At 37.8% G+C, this 16,006-nt stretch overlaps 2 protein-coding genes across 6 annotated transcripts in view; both read right to left on the bottom strand.

Annotated features, from left to right (window-relative positions):
* The window catches only part of LOC137183342 (transcriptional enhancer factor TEF-3-like), a 42,326-nt gene extending 38,039 nt beyond the window's left edge, over positions 1–4,287 (bottom strand). For both annotated transcript variants that reach the window (XM_067590331.1, XM_067590332.1), the window contains exon 1: positions 3,861–4,287. In XM_067590331.1, coding sequence (XP_067446432.1) covers positions 3,861–4,272 — 412 coding nt within the window. In that variant the 5' untranslated portion in view covers positions 4,273–4,287. The remainder of the gene's footprint in view (positions 1–3,860) is intronic.
* Positions 4,288–7,109: 2,822 nt separating this feature from the next.
* si:dkey-82f1.1 (DENN domain-containing protein 2A) overlaps positions 7,110–16,006 on the bottom strand; it is a 46,362-nt gene continuing 37,465 nt past the window's right edge. For all 4 annotated transcript variants that reach the window (XM_067590316.1, XM_067590315.1, XM_067590318.1 and 1 more), the window contains 8 exons: positions 14,887–15,027; positions 14,574–14,722; positions 12,387–12,564; positions 12,211–12,252; positions 11,963–12,068; positions 9,441–9,722; positions 8,274–8,360; positions 7,110–8,165 (listed from right to left, as the gene is read on the bottom strand). In XM_067590316.1, the coding sequence (XP_067446417.1) occupies positions 8,134–8,165; positions 8,274–8,360; positions 9,441–9,722; positions 11,963–12,068; positions 12,211–12,252; positions 12,387–12,564; positions 14,574–14,722; positions 14,887–15,027 (1,017 nt within the window). In that variant the 3' untranslated portion in view covers positions 7,110–8,133. The remainder of the gene's footprint in view (positions 8,166–8,273; positions 8,361–9,440; positions 9,723–11,962; positions 12,069–12,210; positions 12,253–12,386; positions 12,565–14,573; positions 14,723–14,886; positions 15,028–16,006) is intronic.

Here is a 16,006-nt window from a genome sequence, read left to right as displayed (position 1 = left end):
TCAGATCAGTCCCAGATAATCCAAACAGAAAGATCCATCAGACTGGCTGGAATCAATGGACAACACAGTCACACACACTGCTCAGAGCTGTGGGTGCAGAGCGCTGTTGGTAGAAGGGGAGGAGGGTAGGGGGGGGGCACAAAGTCTTTGTTCTACAAGGCTCATATCTGAGGCATTATTCGTTTCTCTCGTGCGAGCGGAGGAGGAATGATCGCTATGTGGGATGAGCACAGCAAAAAAATAAAACAAAAAAACAACTCCTCCGCTGTGGAGAGGACCTGTCTCAGGGCAACTCATAAACACTCGCTCTGACTATCATGCAAGGTTGAAACACACACTTTTCCCTGCTTGCTCACACACCTTTCATACTTTTTACCTCCCTTCTTACTTACACTCATTCACCCACCCACACACACAGACACACACACACATCAATCCTAACACGCAGATGCACAAACACAAATGCTATTGCAGTGCAAACAATAGAACCTCAGAGTTCATATTACAATACAATTTATCTGCACAATAGTAAACAAAAGCGCCTGGAAAAAACCCAAACTCCTCTGACTGTCAGAGACTTCAGAGGAGGCCTTGACAGGTGTGTTTTTACCCCCCCTGTCACATTGTCACCCTGCCCCATTCCACCTGTTGCCCCACTGGAAAACACACTTGTCTCAGCTGCCCTGTGGAACACCATAACACACACATAAACACACACGCACAAACTCTAACACACACACGCGGCTCAGAAAGCTGTGCGTGTGTGTGTTAGCTGAACCCTTCTGAAAATATTCACTTACACGCTGCCTTTCAGCCCTGCAGTGACTACAGAGGGGACCTGCGGCATTAAAATATTCAGCGCAATACAATATACTGTATATCACACACAGACATATGCGGTATACATATGCAATTACACACAAGCTACTGTAGAACTGTGCAAATGCTGTCAATTGTTCGTTTAAGCCTGATGTTTTGTGGACAGGCACATTGGATAAAGTTGACACATGTTGAAAATATACTGTAAGAATTGCAGAAATATAAATATATTTGCTGATTTATTTAGTCTTCTATGATACTAAACTGAACTGAAACATGTGATGGGCATTTTTCTCTATTTTTTGACAATTCATAGACTAATTGATTAAAAAATTACTCAAGAAAATAATCAGCAGATTAATACATAATAAAATTAATCAGACATTGCAGCCCTATCTGTAAGTTACTTAAGTTTGTGTTTCTGTGTTTCTCCAACATATCTGAGCTGTCATCAATCATCAAAACTTAATCATCAGTCTTAAAACAGTCATTTTGTTTATTACTGTACATTCAGAGGATCATAAACATAATATAAGTACAGTAACACAATGATTCTCACGATTGTGGGGTTGTTAACTTTCTAATCTTTCTCAACGACACACCTGCATGAACTATATTAATAGACCCAGACTCCAGACACCCCCGTGCTAATACTTATGTCTCATTTCCAGGGCTTTAACTAAAGTAAAAGTAGCATTAAAACAACACAATGTAAAAACAAACACTAGCTGCAAATCCAGATATTTACTTAAGTAAGTGTACAGAAGTAGTGTGTGCAAATCTACATAGCAGTCAGTCTTACTATACTATATATTATATTGATTGATTGAGTATTTTACTGATGTATTGCAGTTTAAGCAGTGTTTTGTTGGACAATTTGAAGCTAATTTGAACTACTTTACACACTGTTTACAGGTGAATGTATAACAGTGCGTCATATTTTATAAGCTGATCATAACTTTTGTGTGCAAAATCTTAATCAGCAAGTAAGTACGGATGTAATATTTATATCTGAAATGTAGTGGAGTAGAAGTATAAAGTACAATAAGATGGAAAAACTCAAGTGAAGTACGATTACCTCATAATTATACATACATACCATACTGCAGTATCTGTTACAACTTTACACCACTGCTTATTTCAAAAAAAAAAAAAAAGAGGGATACGCTTCCAATGTTTGCTGATATATAGCTCTCGTTATTGTAAGGTGTGAGTGCACTTATTGTCGGTCACTTTGGACAAATGTAATCTATTGTGGAGTATTTTAGTAAAGGAAGACACACATAGTCAGAGGAAATGGCTTTTACGGGATTACATTCAACACAACAATAATTAACACAACAACTGACCTGAAGACTAACAGGCCAGAAAAACATTTAACAGCAACATCAGCAATACGACAAATATGACAACTAATAATAATCATCATCATTATTATCATTGTCATCATAAAATAATAATATGAATATGAAAAAAAAACTATACAGATGCACATGATACTGTCAATGTACGCTAATAATATACAGTATTTACTGAATACTATATGATACACAGCTGTGGAAAGTACATTTACTCAAGTACTGTAGGTATCATTTTCAGGTATAGTATTTAAACTCCTCTACATTTAGGAGGGAAATATTGAACATTTTTTTATTTGACAATTACTATTACTTTCCGGATAAACAGGCTGAAAACAAATTAAATGATCAACTAAAAAAAAAACGACGCGTTATATAAAATTACACAACAGCTTCTAGTTTATAGAACTCCTCCTCAACCAGCTGCAATAGTGAAATACTGTTTACGCCATGATGCAGGAAGACTAACACTACAATAACATTATAAATAAAGTACAATAATATAGTATTAGGAAAGAACCATTCTGATTATGGAGTAGTTTCACTTTTTATACTTTACGTATATTTTGCTGATGATACTTTATGTACTCAGTGGTGGAGAATAACTTAGTACATGTACTTGCGCACGTTTCTGAGACACTTGTACTTTTGTTTTCTTCTACATTTTACTTCTACTCCACTATATTTCAGAGGGAAATGTACTTTTCACTGCACTTCATCTGACAGCTGTAGCTACTGTTTACTTTACTTTGGAGATTTTAAAAACACAAGAATATAAAATACTTATTCTACCATCGATTGTATAAAATAACAAGAATCAGCTTCAGCTAAAAGATTGAAATGCTGCTTGAATGTTAACACATTAAAAATAATAATTAAATAGCACATTATACAATGATGAGACTCTGACCGAGACCAACTGCCTGTATAGTGAGCTCTGTACTTAAAGTACATTCTGCTGACAATAAAAGTTTCAATGCCAGACTTGTACTATAGTCACAGCGTATTTTTTAACTGTAGTACTGCTGTTTTTATATACTTGAGTACATTTTTGAATGTATAGACTATTTTAACTTTTACTTAAGGATGTGAGTACTTCTTCTTGCACCACTGAGGGCATCATGCAGCTTTAAAACAGGTGTTTTAATTATTCTAAAAAGACAATTCAAACATGACACACACTGAGAAATATGAAGGCAGGAATAACAGTCAGAGCAAGACACCTCCAGTCTACACACACTTGTTGATAGAGGAAGGGAGGGAAATAATCCTCTGAATTAAACAGGCGAGTTAATAAATACAGAGTTTCTCAGTTTCCCGGTGTAAAACTTTACCCAGACAACCGCTAATGTTTGACTGCAAGACTGCATGACGTTATTCCCTCAAAAACCAGTAAAAGTTCCGGCTGAAGCACAGGAAGTCAAACCACACACGCACCACTACTGGGACCAAAGCAAAAAAAAAAAAAAAAAAATGTAGGAATTTGAGCGAAGAAATGCGAGATATTTGAGGAATGTTATCTCCGACAGTGAGTGAGAATGATTCAGAGAGAGAAGCGGTTAAAGACTGACTTCAGATCCACAATATTCAACAAACTGAAAGTTTATAGTCCGACAGAAGTCGCAGTTAAAATCTCAACATGAGACCAACACTTAGAAAAATAATGAAACACTTGTTGCTTACCTGAGGAGACTCTAATAGCAGTGTGGCAGGCAGGCAGGCAGGTAGAGCAATATTTGAATATTTTAAGAGTGACTCTATAAGATTTTTCTTTTTTTTTATTCTCTCTCTTTTCTTTGTTTGTTTTCTGCTGCCTCGTCTCCTTCCTGAAGCCGTTTGTTTGAAGCGAGAGGAGGGCAGGAATTTCAGGAATTAGCTGTGGTATGACATGAAGCCTGGAAAAAGCCAGAGAAAAAGACCAAGGGAGAGAAGGAGGGGAGGGGGAGGGTGAGAGAGGCAGGTCTGACCGGTCAACACGTAATGACGAAGGGGTGGAGATGAGGAGGAGGAGGAGGAGGAGGAGGAGGAGGAGGAGAGGGCTCAGAAAAGGAAAGGGTGGTGAGGGGAGGAGGTGGGGGTGCAAAGGAAATCTCATCAAGAATAAAAAAATAAAAAAAAAAATACAAGCCTGGGGAAACTGTCACTGCCCTTAAGAGGACAAACAAACATGACAACAAGATTATAAGAAAGCACTGAACTTCTTCAAATGAGGCCTGTTTAGTTTATGACAATGATGTTATTTTGTTTACTGAGGACAAATAAAGTTAGCACAACTTTAAGGTTCAAATTAAGAACATTGGCCCTCATGAGAAGTACAATATTTGTGTTAATATTGGACTAAAGACAACATGTTGGACTAATGAGTTCATGGTTTATCCGCTTTACCACAACAGGTCATGCTTTATGTGTAAGACTATAACACATTTCCTGTTACAGTCTCTCACAGGCTTTTTTCCATAATCCATTTATATTAATTTCTTTATACCCCCTTTATTCCCTCTTTGTGAGGCTATTTTTGGTCCTCATCAGATCACAAACACAAGAAAACACACTTTTAAACCTGGAGGCCACCTGACCGTCATCAGTAAAAATTTCTGACTGTTCCTCCAGCCAGCGGTCCAGGATATTTTTTGAATTCTGAACTGATTGGATTTAAAGTCCATCACTGTTGCCTCTTAAAAGTTGTTTTAGAAGTTAAGAAGATGTAAAGTATTTTTTAAAGCGTTAAAAATAAGTTAAATACAATAAAAACAACAATTTTGATTTTGGAGGGAATTCACCTGCAACAATCTCTCACTCATGCTTTCACATAAGCAGATGAAAGCGATAATATTGTTGGACTTGGGCATGTTGTGCAAGTCATTATAGGCCTGGAGGCCTAATTGTCTGAGATGTGATTCTGAACTTTGGACTCTGTGAGGCAACATGTGCAGGATAATATGAACTGGGTAACAGAGCCCTCCAGTGTTTGTTATGGGTATTACATAATGCTGGTTTATTAGAAAGCCCCACTTCACAGTGACATCACATATATTATGACACAGTTTTCTACTGGTGATGTTGTAACCTGGGATTTAAAGTCCCCCTCCACTCAAAAATGTGTTTTGCTTATTGTTCCTTCACTTGAAGTACAGTATAGTACGTGCAGAGTTTGAAACTAGAAGGTTGTTCTCACATTCATCTGCTGAAGGAGGAAAGTCTCTCTATGCATCTTAAATCTTCGTTTATGACGTGTATATACTATATGAGCATGATTTGTGACATCACAACTAGTTTGGAGCCAATCGTGGTCCAGTATGCAACTCACACAAATGTGATGTGGAGACCTGAAGCCTCTAGTGCACATACACTGAGAAACGACTGTTTAGTCACATCATGTGTCCAGCAGTTAAACTTTAGAAATCGAAAATATTTGTATATTCATATAATTTTAATTTTAAATGAGGGAGAAGGAGTAAATGTCATTTTTAAGGATTTTAACTGAGTAATTGAATTTTTTTTGCTAATTCTTTTTGGTTACTAATCATTTAACTTGTTAATAATTCATTTTTTTCAGTAACTCTGTTTATTCCCAGAGAGGAAACTAGTTTCATCACCCATGAACAATGACAAATGACAGAAAATACACAAGACAGACATAACAGTAGTGACATTAACAGCGCACTTAAAAAAAAAAAAAGACAATATACCACATTTATCTCACTAAACCTTGATTATATCGCTCACCAGTTGTTGAAATTGCTCAGCTGGAGATGCTGTCCTGCCCACAAGAGCAACCTCTGATAACCCAGATAAATTCTGTTTGGTAATAGTCGAGATGTACAGTGAGGTAGATGTGAGTTACTTAATGACTGAAATCACATAATTTCACACCAAAACTGTTCTACATAATTGTAAACCGATACAGAAGGCAGAGAGAATGTATGTAAACAGCATTTTACAACATGTAACAGCACTTTCTTTCTTTCTTTTTTTCTTTTCTTTCTTTTTAAAACTCTATGTAAGGAAGCTCCCCCCTACCAGAGGGAACACGGTGTGGGGACATTGCCCCCTGCAGCTGATAGAGAGACTCAAGTGTCTTGTTCAAGGAACACTTTAAGGGGCACTCCACTGATTTTAAACATCAATGTCAATTTACTAGGCACAGGAAGTACGACACAGCCTGTGGAACAGTTGTATAATATCTTCTGTGGGTGTTTTGTCAAGTCTGAGAAAGTTATTCAAGAAACATCATGTAAGTCTTGTCTTAGGTTTATAGACTACGAATTGTTAGGGCATTATGAAAGATGCCATAGAGATGCTTCTTGAGTTGCATTATGGGAAGACAATAATTTATTGCTGTATATCTCATCCTCTGCTGCATCAGTTTTGACCAGTCTTCTTTAACCAGTCTGGCACAAGTCCCTCAACATTTTAAAAGTGCAATATTAAATTGCTAGAATGCCTCTTTAAGATTAGAAGTATCATCAAGCTGCAGACCATAATTTCACCACTTAAAAACAACTTGTTTTCTTGTTTCTACTTGTTGTGGTTTTCTGTGCTCGCTGAGTAAATTGGAGGTTTAAATCCTGTTTCTATAATCAGAAGCCACAAGTTACACCCATACAGCTTATACTTACAAATGAAAAGTGGAATTCATAAGCAATCAGATGCACCCTTGTTAAACTCAGTACACTCAGAGGTTTTGATGCTACAGCTTGGTATGACCGTTAGATGATGGTAGTAGTGTTACAGTAAGTACAGTATTATTAGAAAACATTAGATACTGAGTTAGTTCACTGAATGTATGAATCTTTTCTACTTGTGTGTATCTATCACAAATGTAAAACAAGAACTAAACACATTGTAGCTCACCGGCAAGTCTCACTTTAAATTATTGTAATTGGCAAAAACACAAGAATATACAATATTGTATGAAAAAAGAATAAGTCATTTGTCTAATTCAAATCACTTTATTTATAAAGTTTCATTGCATTCTCAATCAAGTTTAAGGCAAACCTAGTTGCTCTTTAGAAACACATTGATACTGATTGACCTAAGATACACATCATTCTTCAACATCAAATCTATCCAACTCCAATACTGAAACCCATGTGACAAGAGATGTAGTCACATTCATCTTCTTCTCATCTTTACGTTTTCCTCAGTCTTCCTTTTGGTGCTCATTCCTATTCCGATAAAAGTTCATTGACTTAAAACAGTGGTACATATACCCAACAACCCACAGTGGTCTACAAACAGTCTGGACGAGACTCTGTTAAATAAAGCCTATTACAAACTACAGGAGATTTCTTCGCATTCACTTGATGGAAATAAAAAAAAAGAGAGATTAAGTTTGTCTAAAAAGAATATAAATTAACTTAAAAGCCTCCTGTTGTAGAAGAAGTTGTACTATTGCATTTATAAAAGCTTCTATAGAAAATACTTGGAATGTATAAGAAAGTATTGTACAAAATCGAGCCTTCAGTGACGCTCCTCCTTACAGGTTTACAGGTAAAGTCAAGTGACCGAAAAAGGGAGAACACTGTTCCGAGAGCATTTACACTGAGCTGTGCTATACAGTAACACACTGTAGAGATTGACTGTAAAACATGAAGACCTTGGGAATAGTGAAACTGGATGCTGTTAGACAATATATCATCATGTTGGAGGAGAGTTTTGGTCCAAGCTGAGTAAATCCTCACAACACTAATGGAATGACTGCTGAATGAAGGTGGGAGCTAAAACCTAACGTTCACCAGATTCCCACATGTTCACAAACGACAGTATGAGTCCTGTTCGCTCCAAAGGTCTTCCTTCCATACGACCCCCCACCACCCCCTCCCCTCCCCCCTCCATCTGCACGTTCTGGAAATTGTTTGAGACCTCCGAGAGCGCGTCTTCCTCTTCTCTTTTACTGTGCACTTTCTCATGCTTGTTTTTCCTACTTTGACAGATGACATCCTGACTGCAAACATCATTTCTTGGAAAGGAATTTCATTTTGTTTCCTGAAAATAAGCAACAGAGACGGAAGAAAGTTAAACACACAAAGGGACTACTGGCAGTTAATTGACTGAACGACTGATACATTCACAGTATCAGTCTTAAAGTCTCACCTAGGCCCTTGAGGAACTTGTTGACTCCTCGTTGCTCGCTCCCAGGAAGCGAGTCCAGATACTCTTGTGCTCTCACCTCAAACAGACCTGAAGACAAATCAAATCAAATATTTAAAGTGAAAAGAGACACTTGACCTCCACTGGATTAACCTGGATAAATAAACATTAAACTTACTTATATATATTTTATTCACTTAATGTTGATGTGTGAGTAACATCAAACTAATATGAGTTGAGTCATATGGACTGACATTGGAAAAGCAGCATATATAACTTTAACCTTATTTAGTCAGGCAAGTTTCACTGATATTGAGATCTCATATTCAGGGGAGATCAGAGTACATAAAAACCTAAAACTAAAAAACCTATTCATACAGTTCATTCGTGACCTTGGAAACAAGCAGTGGACAAATAATCTCCACTCAAGGTACACTTACTCACTTGTTCTGGAGCTTTTGACTGTGACCCACAGTTGTCATCGACAGATGAAGTTTACTTTCCATTATTCTGAGCACTTTAAGAAATGTGTATCAAAAACAGTTTTAACATCCTCAGTTCCATTACAACTAAACAAACTTCAACTGCTGATGAAGTCCGTGTGGTAAGGTCGAATGCTCTAGAACAAGTGAGTAAGTGGACCTTGAGTGGAGGTTGTTTTGTCAACTATACCTACATAACTTCAAAAGACATTAAAAATAATAAAATACATTAAAGTATATATCAATTATTGTAAGATTTATTACAAGTCCTATTTCAGGACTTTCTGTTAACACTCTTTTTCTCTAGAAAAAGAAAATTAACTGATTAGTTGACAGAAAATCAATCATCTACTATTTTAATAATAAAATAATCATTTAAACTTTTCTTTTTCATATGTGATGGTGAACTGAACATCTTTGGGTTTTTGACTGTTGGTGAGACAAGACAACACATCTGAATATGTCAAGAAAATGGAGAAAATAATCGCCAGATTAATTGATAATCAAAATAATTGTTAGTTGCAGCCCCAACAAACATTCACAGTTGCTTTAATTTCAATATGAGAAAAAAAAAGCACAAACATTATGTTTTTGCATCAAACAGTAGGTATGGGAGTACTAGTATTTCTACTGTAATGACTATATAAACTGTACTGTCATAGGACTGTAGGTAATTGAATCTCAGTACCTCTGAGGCCCTGCCTGCGTAGCTCCCTCTCCTGGATGAACCCGGTGAACATCTGGGTCTCCATGAACACTTCCAGGAACCTTCTCAAGCTCTTTGAGGTCACTGCTTTACGAAAAGCCTCACGCTGAAAGGAGGAGGAGGGGGGGCTGTGTAAGGTTGGAGAGGACAAGGATGACTCATCCTCACGCTCCACTCCGCCCATGAAAAGGGAGTAGTGGCCGACCATCTCCACGAAGAAACGCACAAAGGCCTCGGACACCACCGTGCTGAGGGAGCTGGAGTCTGAGAGGAGAAGACAGGAAGGAGAGAGAACCAGGGACAAAGAGGAGTGAAAGGAAATGAAAGAGGAAAGATTTAAACACATGTTTTTTTATGTCATACCGTATTCTACAGAATAATCACAACACATCCTCATAATCAAACAACAGTATAGGGCTGCAGTTGAAACCACCTACCACACAAGCAGTATGTACAGATATGGCCAAAATGTAGCATGTAGTATGCAGTATGCCAAAAATACCTGGATGTCATACTGATTCGGAAAAAATCTCTAGTATGGATCCCATCAGTCTACTTCGAGGAAGTCTATCTACAGACTCGCAGTATCTACTTGACACACCCACTATACTATGACACACCCACTTGGTTTGGTTTAGGCATGAGCAGTGAGATGGTTAGGGTAGGGGTCAGGGGTGTGTGTTGTGTAGCATGCTGTTACGGTGACAACATCGGGGGGCGGGGCAGGGGGGGTGTATTGTGTATTTATGTAGGCGTGTCATGTAGGTCTGTAGGCCTTCTCGTCTACCTCACCTACTGTGTCCCACAATGCAAAGCGCTGGAACAGTCACAACTCTAGCGTGTAGCAGAGTAGCAGTGCTTTTCCATTAGCTGTGCTATTGTTTACTTCTGCTTTCCATACCTGGAAACCGGCTAGGCCTGGCCTAGCATACTGCAAATTAAATCAATTTAATAGTTTCATACTTCATACTACTATGAAAAGCAGTATGTGGTACATACTGCATACTGCGTTCGTCAGTAGTATGTAGTAGGTGGTTCCAAATACAGCCTGGGTCTAAAATTCAGCCAGCAAAAAATGACCAATAGATTCATTTATGCCATCTAGTGGCAGTAGTAGTAATGTACTCACAATGACCCACAGGACCGTAATATGCCGCTTTCCAAAAGTGTTACAAATCACTGTTAAAAAATAATTATGTTTTATGGTGTGACAACGCTGCGGTTAAGGTCTGGTTAGGTTTAGGAACAAAAACCACTTAGTTAGGGTTAGGGAAAGATCATGATTTGTGTTAAAATTATTACTTGAAATGTGGTTTATACTTCCTTAAAGTTACACAACCTTCATCGTAATGGCAACAGTAAAGTAAACAGTAAACACCACAATGTTACAGTTTTTTAAAAAAATGTCCTATCTTGTGGTTGGAAACATGAAAGCGAGGCGGGAAGCAAGCAGTGGTCTCCTGCAGCAAGGTCCACTTTTTACCATCAAACTATCTCGCCATCCACCCAACCTGCCTCGTCCTAATAAGGCAAAATCACTTTATACTGACATCATCTGAGCTGTGTCACTTCCCCGGGTCATAATTACTAGCATAAAGGTAACAATGGGTCATTTTTGCTGGCCTGAAGTTAGACCTATATTGTCATTTTTCTTGTGAGGACAGGCTGAATAATCATTATCTCACAGAGGTATTTCAAATCAAACTCTCTTCTCACTATTTAAGGAAATAAACTCCCTACTCACTGAAAATTCAGGACACTCCCAGTCTCGTAAATCTGCCTTTTCATGCATCACCAACATTTTCAGCTGCTTAGCTATATTTGTTTCCAGCATTACAGGGCATTTTATCTGCAAATTTATGCTCTAAGCAAAAAACATAAATGCTGCACATTAACTCTTCACTAGTCAGTACTGTTGAATATTTGTCTTAAGTACCTGGACTGAGTCAGTTACAGTCATAACTCAAGGATCTCAACTGTTCTGTCAGTGTAAGAACCACTACATAGGAGCAAAAGCAAAAGTCTTACGAATAACGGAAAACTTGAATGTAGCTATTCAGTCATATACAAACGTCAAAAATAGCAAGATTGCTCTTTTAAGAATCAGTTAATGTGCCATAAAACTATGATCAAGTTGCTACATGATAAGCCATAGGTGTCTCAAATGTACCAAATGTATTTAATTGAATGTAGCTGGCAGGTGAAATTAGGGATTTGTTCAAAGAAGTTAAGATCTTCTAATAGTTTGAACATCGTTGAATGGTGAGAGCACTTGAATGCCACCTTAATCAGGTGATTAAGACAGCTGAATCCAATTAAAAAAATGCATTTTATCTTTTAAAAATTCACTCCAAACCAGTGAAAATTGAAAGTATCCTGGAAAAGTCCTGACAAAAAATATCTTTTACTGCACTATCTTTGGTATATTTGTTATTTCTTATGAAAATATAAATATTCTGTATAAATACATGAAAACAGAAGCAATAATAAGTGTGCTTAGTCACCGTTGGGTAGATCTCCTTTCTCACAGGCCAGCTCCCTCCTCTTGTCCAGCACATGTTCGAGAGCTGCCTGCAGCTTGTGGGGAAGAATAGAGTCCTCATCATCCAGCTGTGGAGGGAAGAGCACAGATGTAAATATCGTCAACATCCTGCAGTGAATTAACATATTTTATTCACATAACATCTGGTGGAATCACTACAAGCGTACAAACAGATTTTAACTGTTTTCCTTATGTTTCTACGATTTTTACCTGTCGTAGGAAGCGGCTGTTGCCGAGGTCGACCACCAGGACCTGAGGGAAGAGCAGAGGGAGAGTGATGTCATTTCCTGGAGCTATTGTTCAGTTGAGAGTTGAGGAAAAGCCCAGAGTCAAGGACACCACAGTTCGTATATCACAAACAAAACAAAAAAACCCCTTTGTCTTACCTCTTCAATGGGCAGCTCTTTAAGTCGAGGCAGAGAGCTGGAGAGGAGGCCGACTATAAAGGGGGTTGGGGTGCAGACTATATCCAACATGGATGGTGGGAGCACAGGAATGTACGTATGCTGCCACGTGAAGGGATAGAGTAGAGCCACAACTGCATGACAACACTGAGACAATGTGCTGTGGGGAAAAAAGAAAGAAAGAAAGAGTTTAAGACCTTGAGAACTATTTTTTGATGTTATAATACAGTATGGCAGAAAAACAATCTTCCATATGAGGACATGAGGAATGGCTTTCACCTTCAAATATTCTCATAATGTTAGATCATTTCAATTTATGGTGTTCAATGCTTTCCTGAAGTTATTTTGATGCAACATGTTAATTATTAGTTAGGTTAGTATTTTCTTGCTGATTTTCTACGACAACCTCCAGAGAATCTTGGTGTATGCAGGTTAGACACGTGTGGCAGTTCAAGAGAGTGAATAGACGTTTTCTACAACAAACATGACCTGTCAAACACAGGTGTAACAAATAACAATATTAGCTGCTGCATTGGATTGCGATAATTGCTGGGACGAAGCCATCATTAATGTTATAACTTCCATCTGTGCTTTTCCTGGGCGCTATTATTCAAAAGATCTTCTGTGAACAAGGTCTACAAATCTGATTCCTTTGAGAACAATAAAGAAACTGGAGTGATTTGATGTTAACAAGGCTGTCAATATTCAGGTTAGCAAGATTAATTCAGAGGGCAATACAAATACAAAACTGATAATGCACATCAAGCAAAAATTTCAGTCATATCCTAAACATGAATAAGCCTACGTTGCTCTCAGGTCCACTGTCAGTAAATCAGGAGAGTTTTATGTCATGTGCTTAGGTTTAACTTGCATTTTTTCATTTGCCCAACAGGAATAATTGAATAACATGCATGAAAAGAAAAATGCAGTTTCTGTTCCTAATTATGTTAGTTTAATAAAATTCAACTAGGCCTTCTTTGTTCCAATTTTCCCCAGTATAATTAAGTTACAGTTTGTTATAATTTTACAAATTCATTCAATCTCAATATTACACAAGGAAATTGGAAAATATGCCACAATAAAACTTCTAAAAATCAAACCATCAACTGGTTACTGGAATTTGCCCACTAAAATGCACATCTCTGCCACAAGGTGGTGCTAAACAACTCAAAAAACTCCTTCCACCCATTTCTTAATTTGGAACATAATGTGAAAAGTTCATTTGTGTTACTCCAGCAAATACGCTCTTACCCCGAGAGGAATGTTATTAAGCATCTTTTAGGGGAGTGTGATGTAACACTTATAAAAACTATACAGCGGCAGCAAACACACTCACCCCACACTGCTCGCTTAATCTCTTCAGTGTGTGCATCTGGTCACAGTTAATTCATTAAAAATTTGATTGACGAGGCCAAGTTTCCACTCTACGGTAAAGAATGTGCAACGACTCGTGATCTGCTTATGAGCCCTGGTGTGAAATGCTTCTCATGCTACCTTTTAAACAACAGTACACAAGCACCGAGGGAGGATAAACAGTTGAATTACAGCTCAGAGAAGTGAGTGTCTATTTATGAGCAGTAAAGAAATGGTGTATTCATAAAGCGTGAACCGCCAGGTGGGTGTCTTTTGAACTAAATCAGGATACAACGACTGTTTCCGCTAAGCCCTCAAGTTGAACCAGGTGTACCACAACAGTTAAAAAAACCCCTTTGACCCTGACCGCAAAGATAATAGTTGAAGACTTTAGGGTTTTAGTGAGTTGTGTGGGCGTGATGACATCAGGGTGCACACGTGTTAGCTCTGGAGTCATGCTCTAAAGCCTAACTCTTTCTATCTGGCATCCATGACAGTTTTCCAGAGAAGAAGTGATTGTTCCCCAGGCGACTGTATTAACACAACAGCATTCCTTCCTCTCACACTTGGTCGGAGTCTTCTTTTCCTCGGACTGTTCGTCGACTTGTGGTCTCTCTGTCGTATCCTTCAAACTCTTTACTCTTGCTCTTTTCAGCATCATAACCCTGCCTTCATTGATCTGATCATATCGGATTAATTAAACGGAATAATTAAAATCTGCCCCAGCTAGGACTGACGCTTGTTGCAAGGATTGAACATTTTGAAAGCAGACTGTGTAACTACAAGGCTCTGTAACAATATTGTGTTGAAGCCAACCTGAGTTTGTCAGCAGTGAAGATGACTCTGCGCTCTAGAAGTAGAGAGGCGAAAACTCGGAGCAGGAGACGTAGACTCAAGGAGGAGAAGAGACATTCGAAGTCCACATGTTCCAGACGGGAGTCAGACGGCCGACACAGCTCTATCACCTGTAGGAAAGAGAGAGAGGAAGTCAAACAGAGACAAAAACAAAGAGAAAAGACATTGATGCACATACTGTATGCATATACTGTGCAGGAATACATTATCATCTTTTAATAAAAGCATATGAATTTTGCTGAATACTGGTGCATTCCTACATGTACCCTCTCACCTCTGTCCCAGAGCCAGGTAGAAAGTTTTTGACAGTGATGGTCCTTCCTGGCGCAGGGAAAGGAGCTTCCATGATGCCTCTCATGAAGGGCTGCACCAGGGCAGGGGAGATAGCCCTCCTCTTTTCCACTTCATCCAGGATCTGGAAAAAAACAGAGGAGAAGGCAATGTAATTTGCATACCAGCACTCCCTAATGTATTTATATGATTATACCATAGATATGTTAGCAACGTGTGAAGCACCAGATGTTTCTACCCCACAATTGAGATTCCCATCTCTAACATAATGTTTTCTTTTGTTAAACACACATATTTCTGTTCTGGGTTGGATGAAATGATGATATATCCCATGAGATTATATAAATTAGTTCATACCAAGGTAGCTAATCCTTTTATATTTAGGTCTGGCTATTTTATCCATAAAGAGTTTCTTGATTGTTTTTTCAATAAATTTACAGTATCAAAATCACACATCAATATCCCAATATGAAATTATATATACTGTGATAGATCATTTTATCCACACTGTCTTCTCCTATTCTATCTGATTCAGTGTCAATTTCACTGTAAAATTTTTATTTACAGAATGTAATTCTTATTTTTTAACAGCTTACGCACCTGTCATCATAGAGCTTGTCAGCCTATTTGTGTGCATGGATGTATACATATGGGTATGTTATCGATTTTTACAAATCATATTGACCTGACGAAGATTCGAGTAAGATAAAAACGTTATCCTGATTAAATTTTGTTGGAGTAGGTGCATAGGCGTTACTTTTTTCATAGATAATGCTTTCTAAAAAGCTTGCACCTACAGTATATATATGCATATAATCACTCTCCTTCAGTTCTTATTATTATCACCTTTATTTCACAAGGTAAAAGTTTCATTGAGATTACAATTTACTTTTCATCTCTGTGAAAGCTGACAATTAATGTGGCATCAGATTACCATTTTCAAGTGAGAAAAAAATGAAATTCAATACAATAAATGTCTAATAGCTCATTGTTAATGAAACAGAATTTACAATTTGTACTATTTTCATTATCTCCACAGGACTGTGTACACTATACTCACTGTAGTTTGTGTAGTTGATCTTGTACCAATGCAGCATATTTGG

This window comes from Thunnus thynnus, chromosome 5 (assembly GCF_963924715.1).
Source record: "Thunnus thynnus chromosome 5, fThuThy2.1, whole genome shotgun sequence".
NCBI classification, from domain to species: domain Eukaryota; kingdom Metazoa; phylum Chordata; class Actinopteri; order Scombriformes; family Scombridae; genus Thunnus; species Thunnus thynnus.
This window is presented reverse-complemented; position numbering and strand designations above follow the sequence as displayed.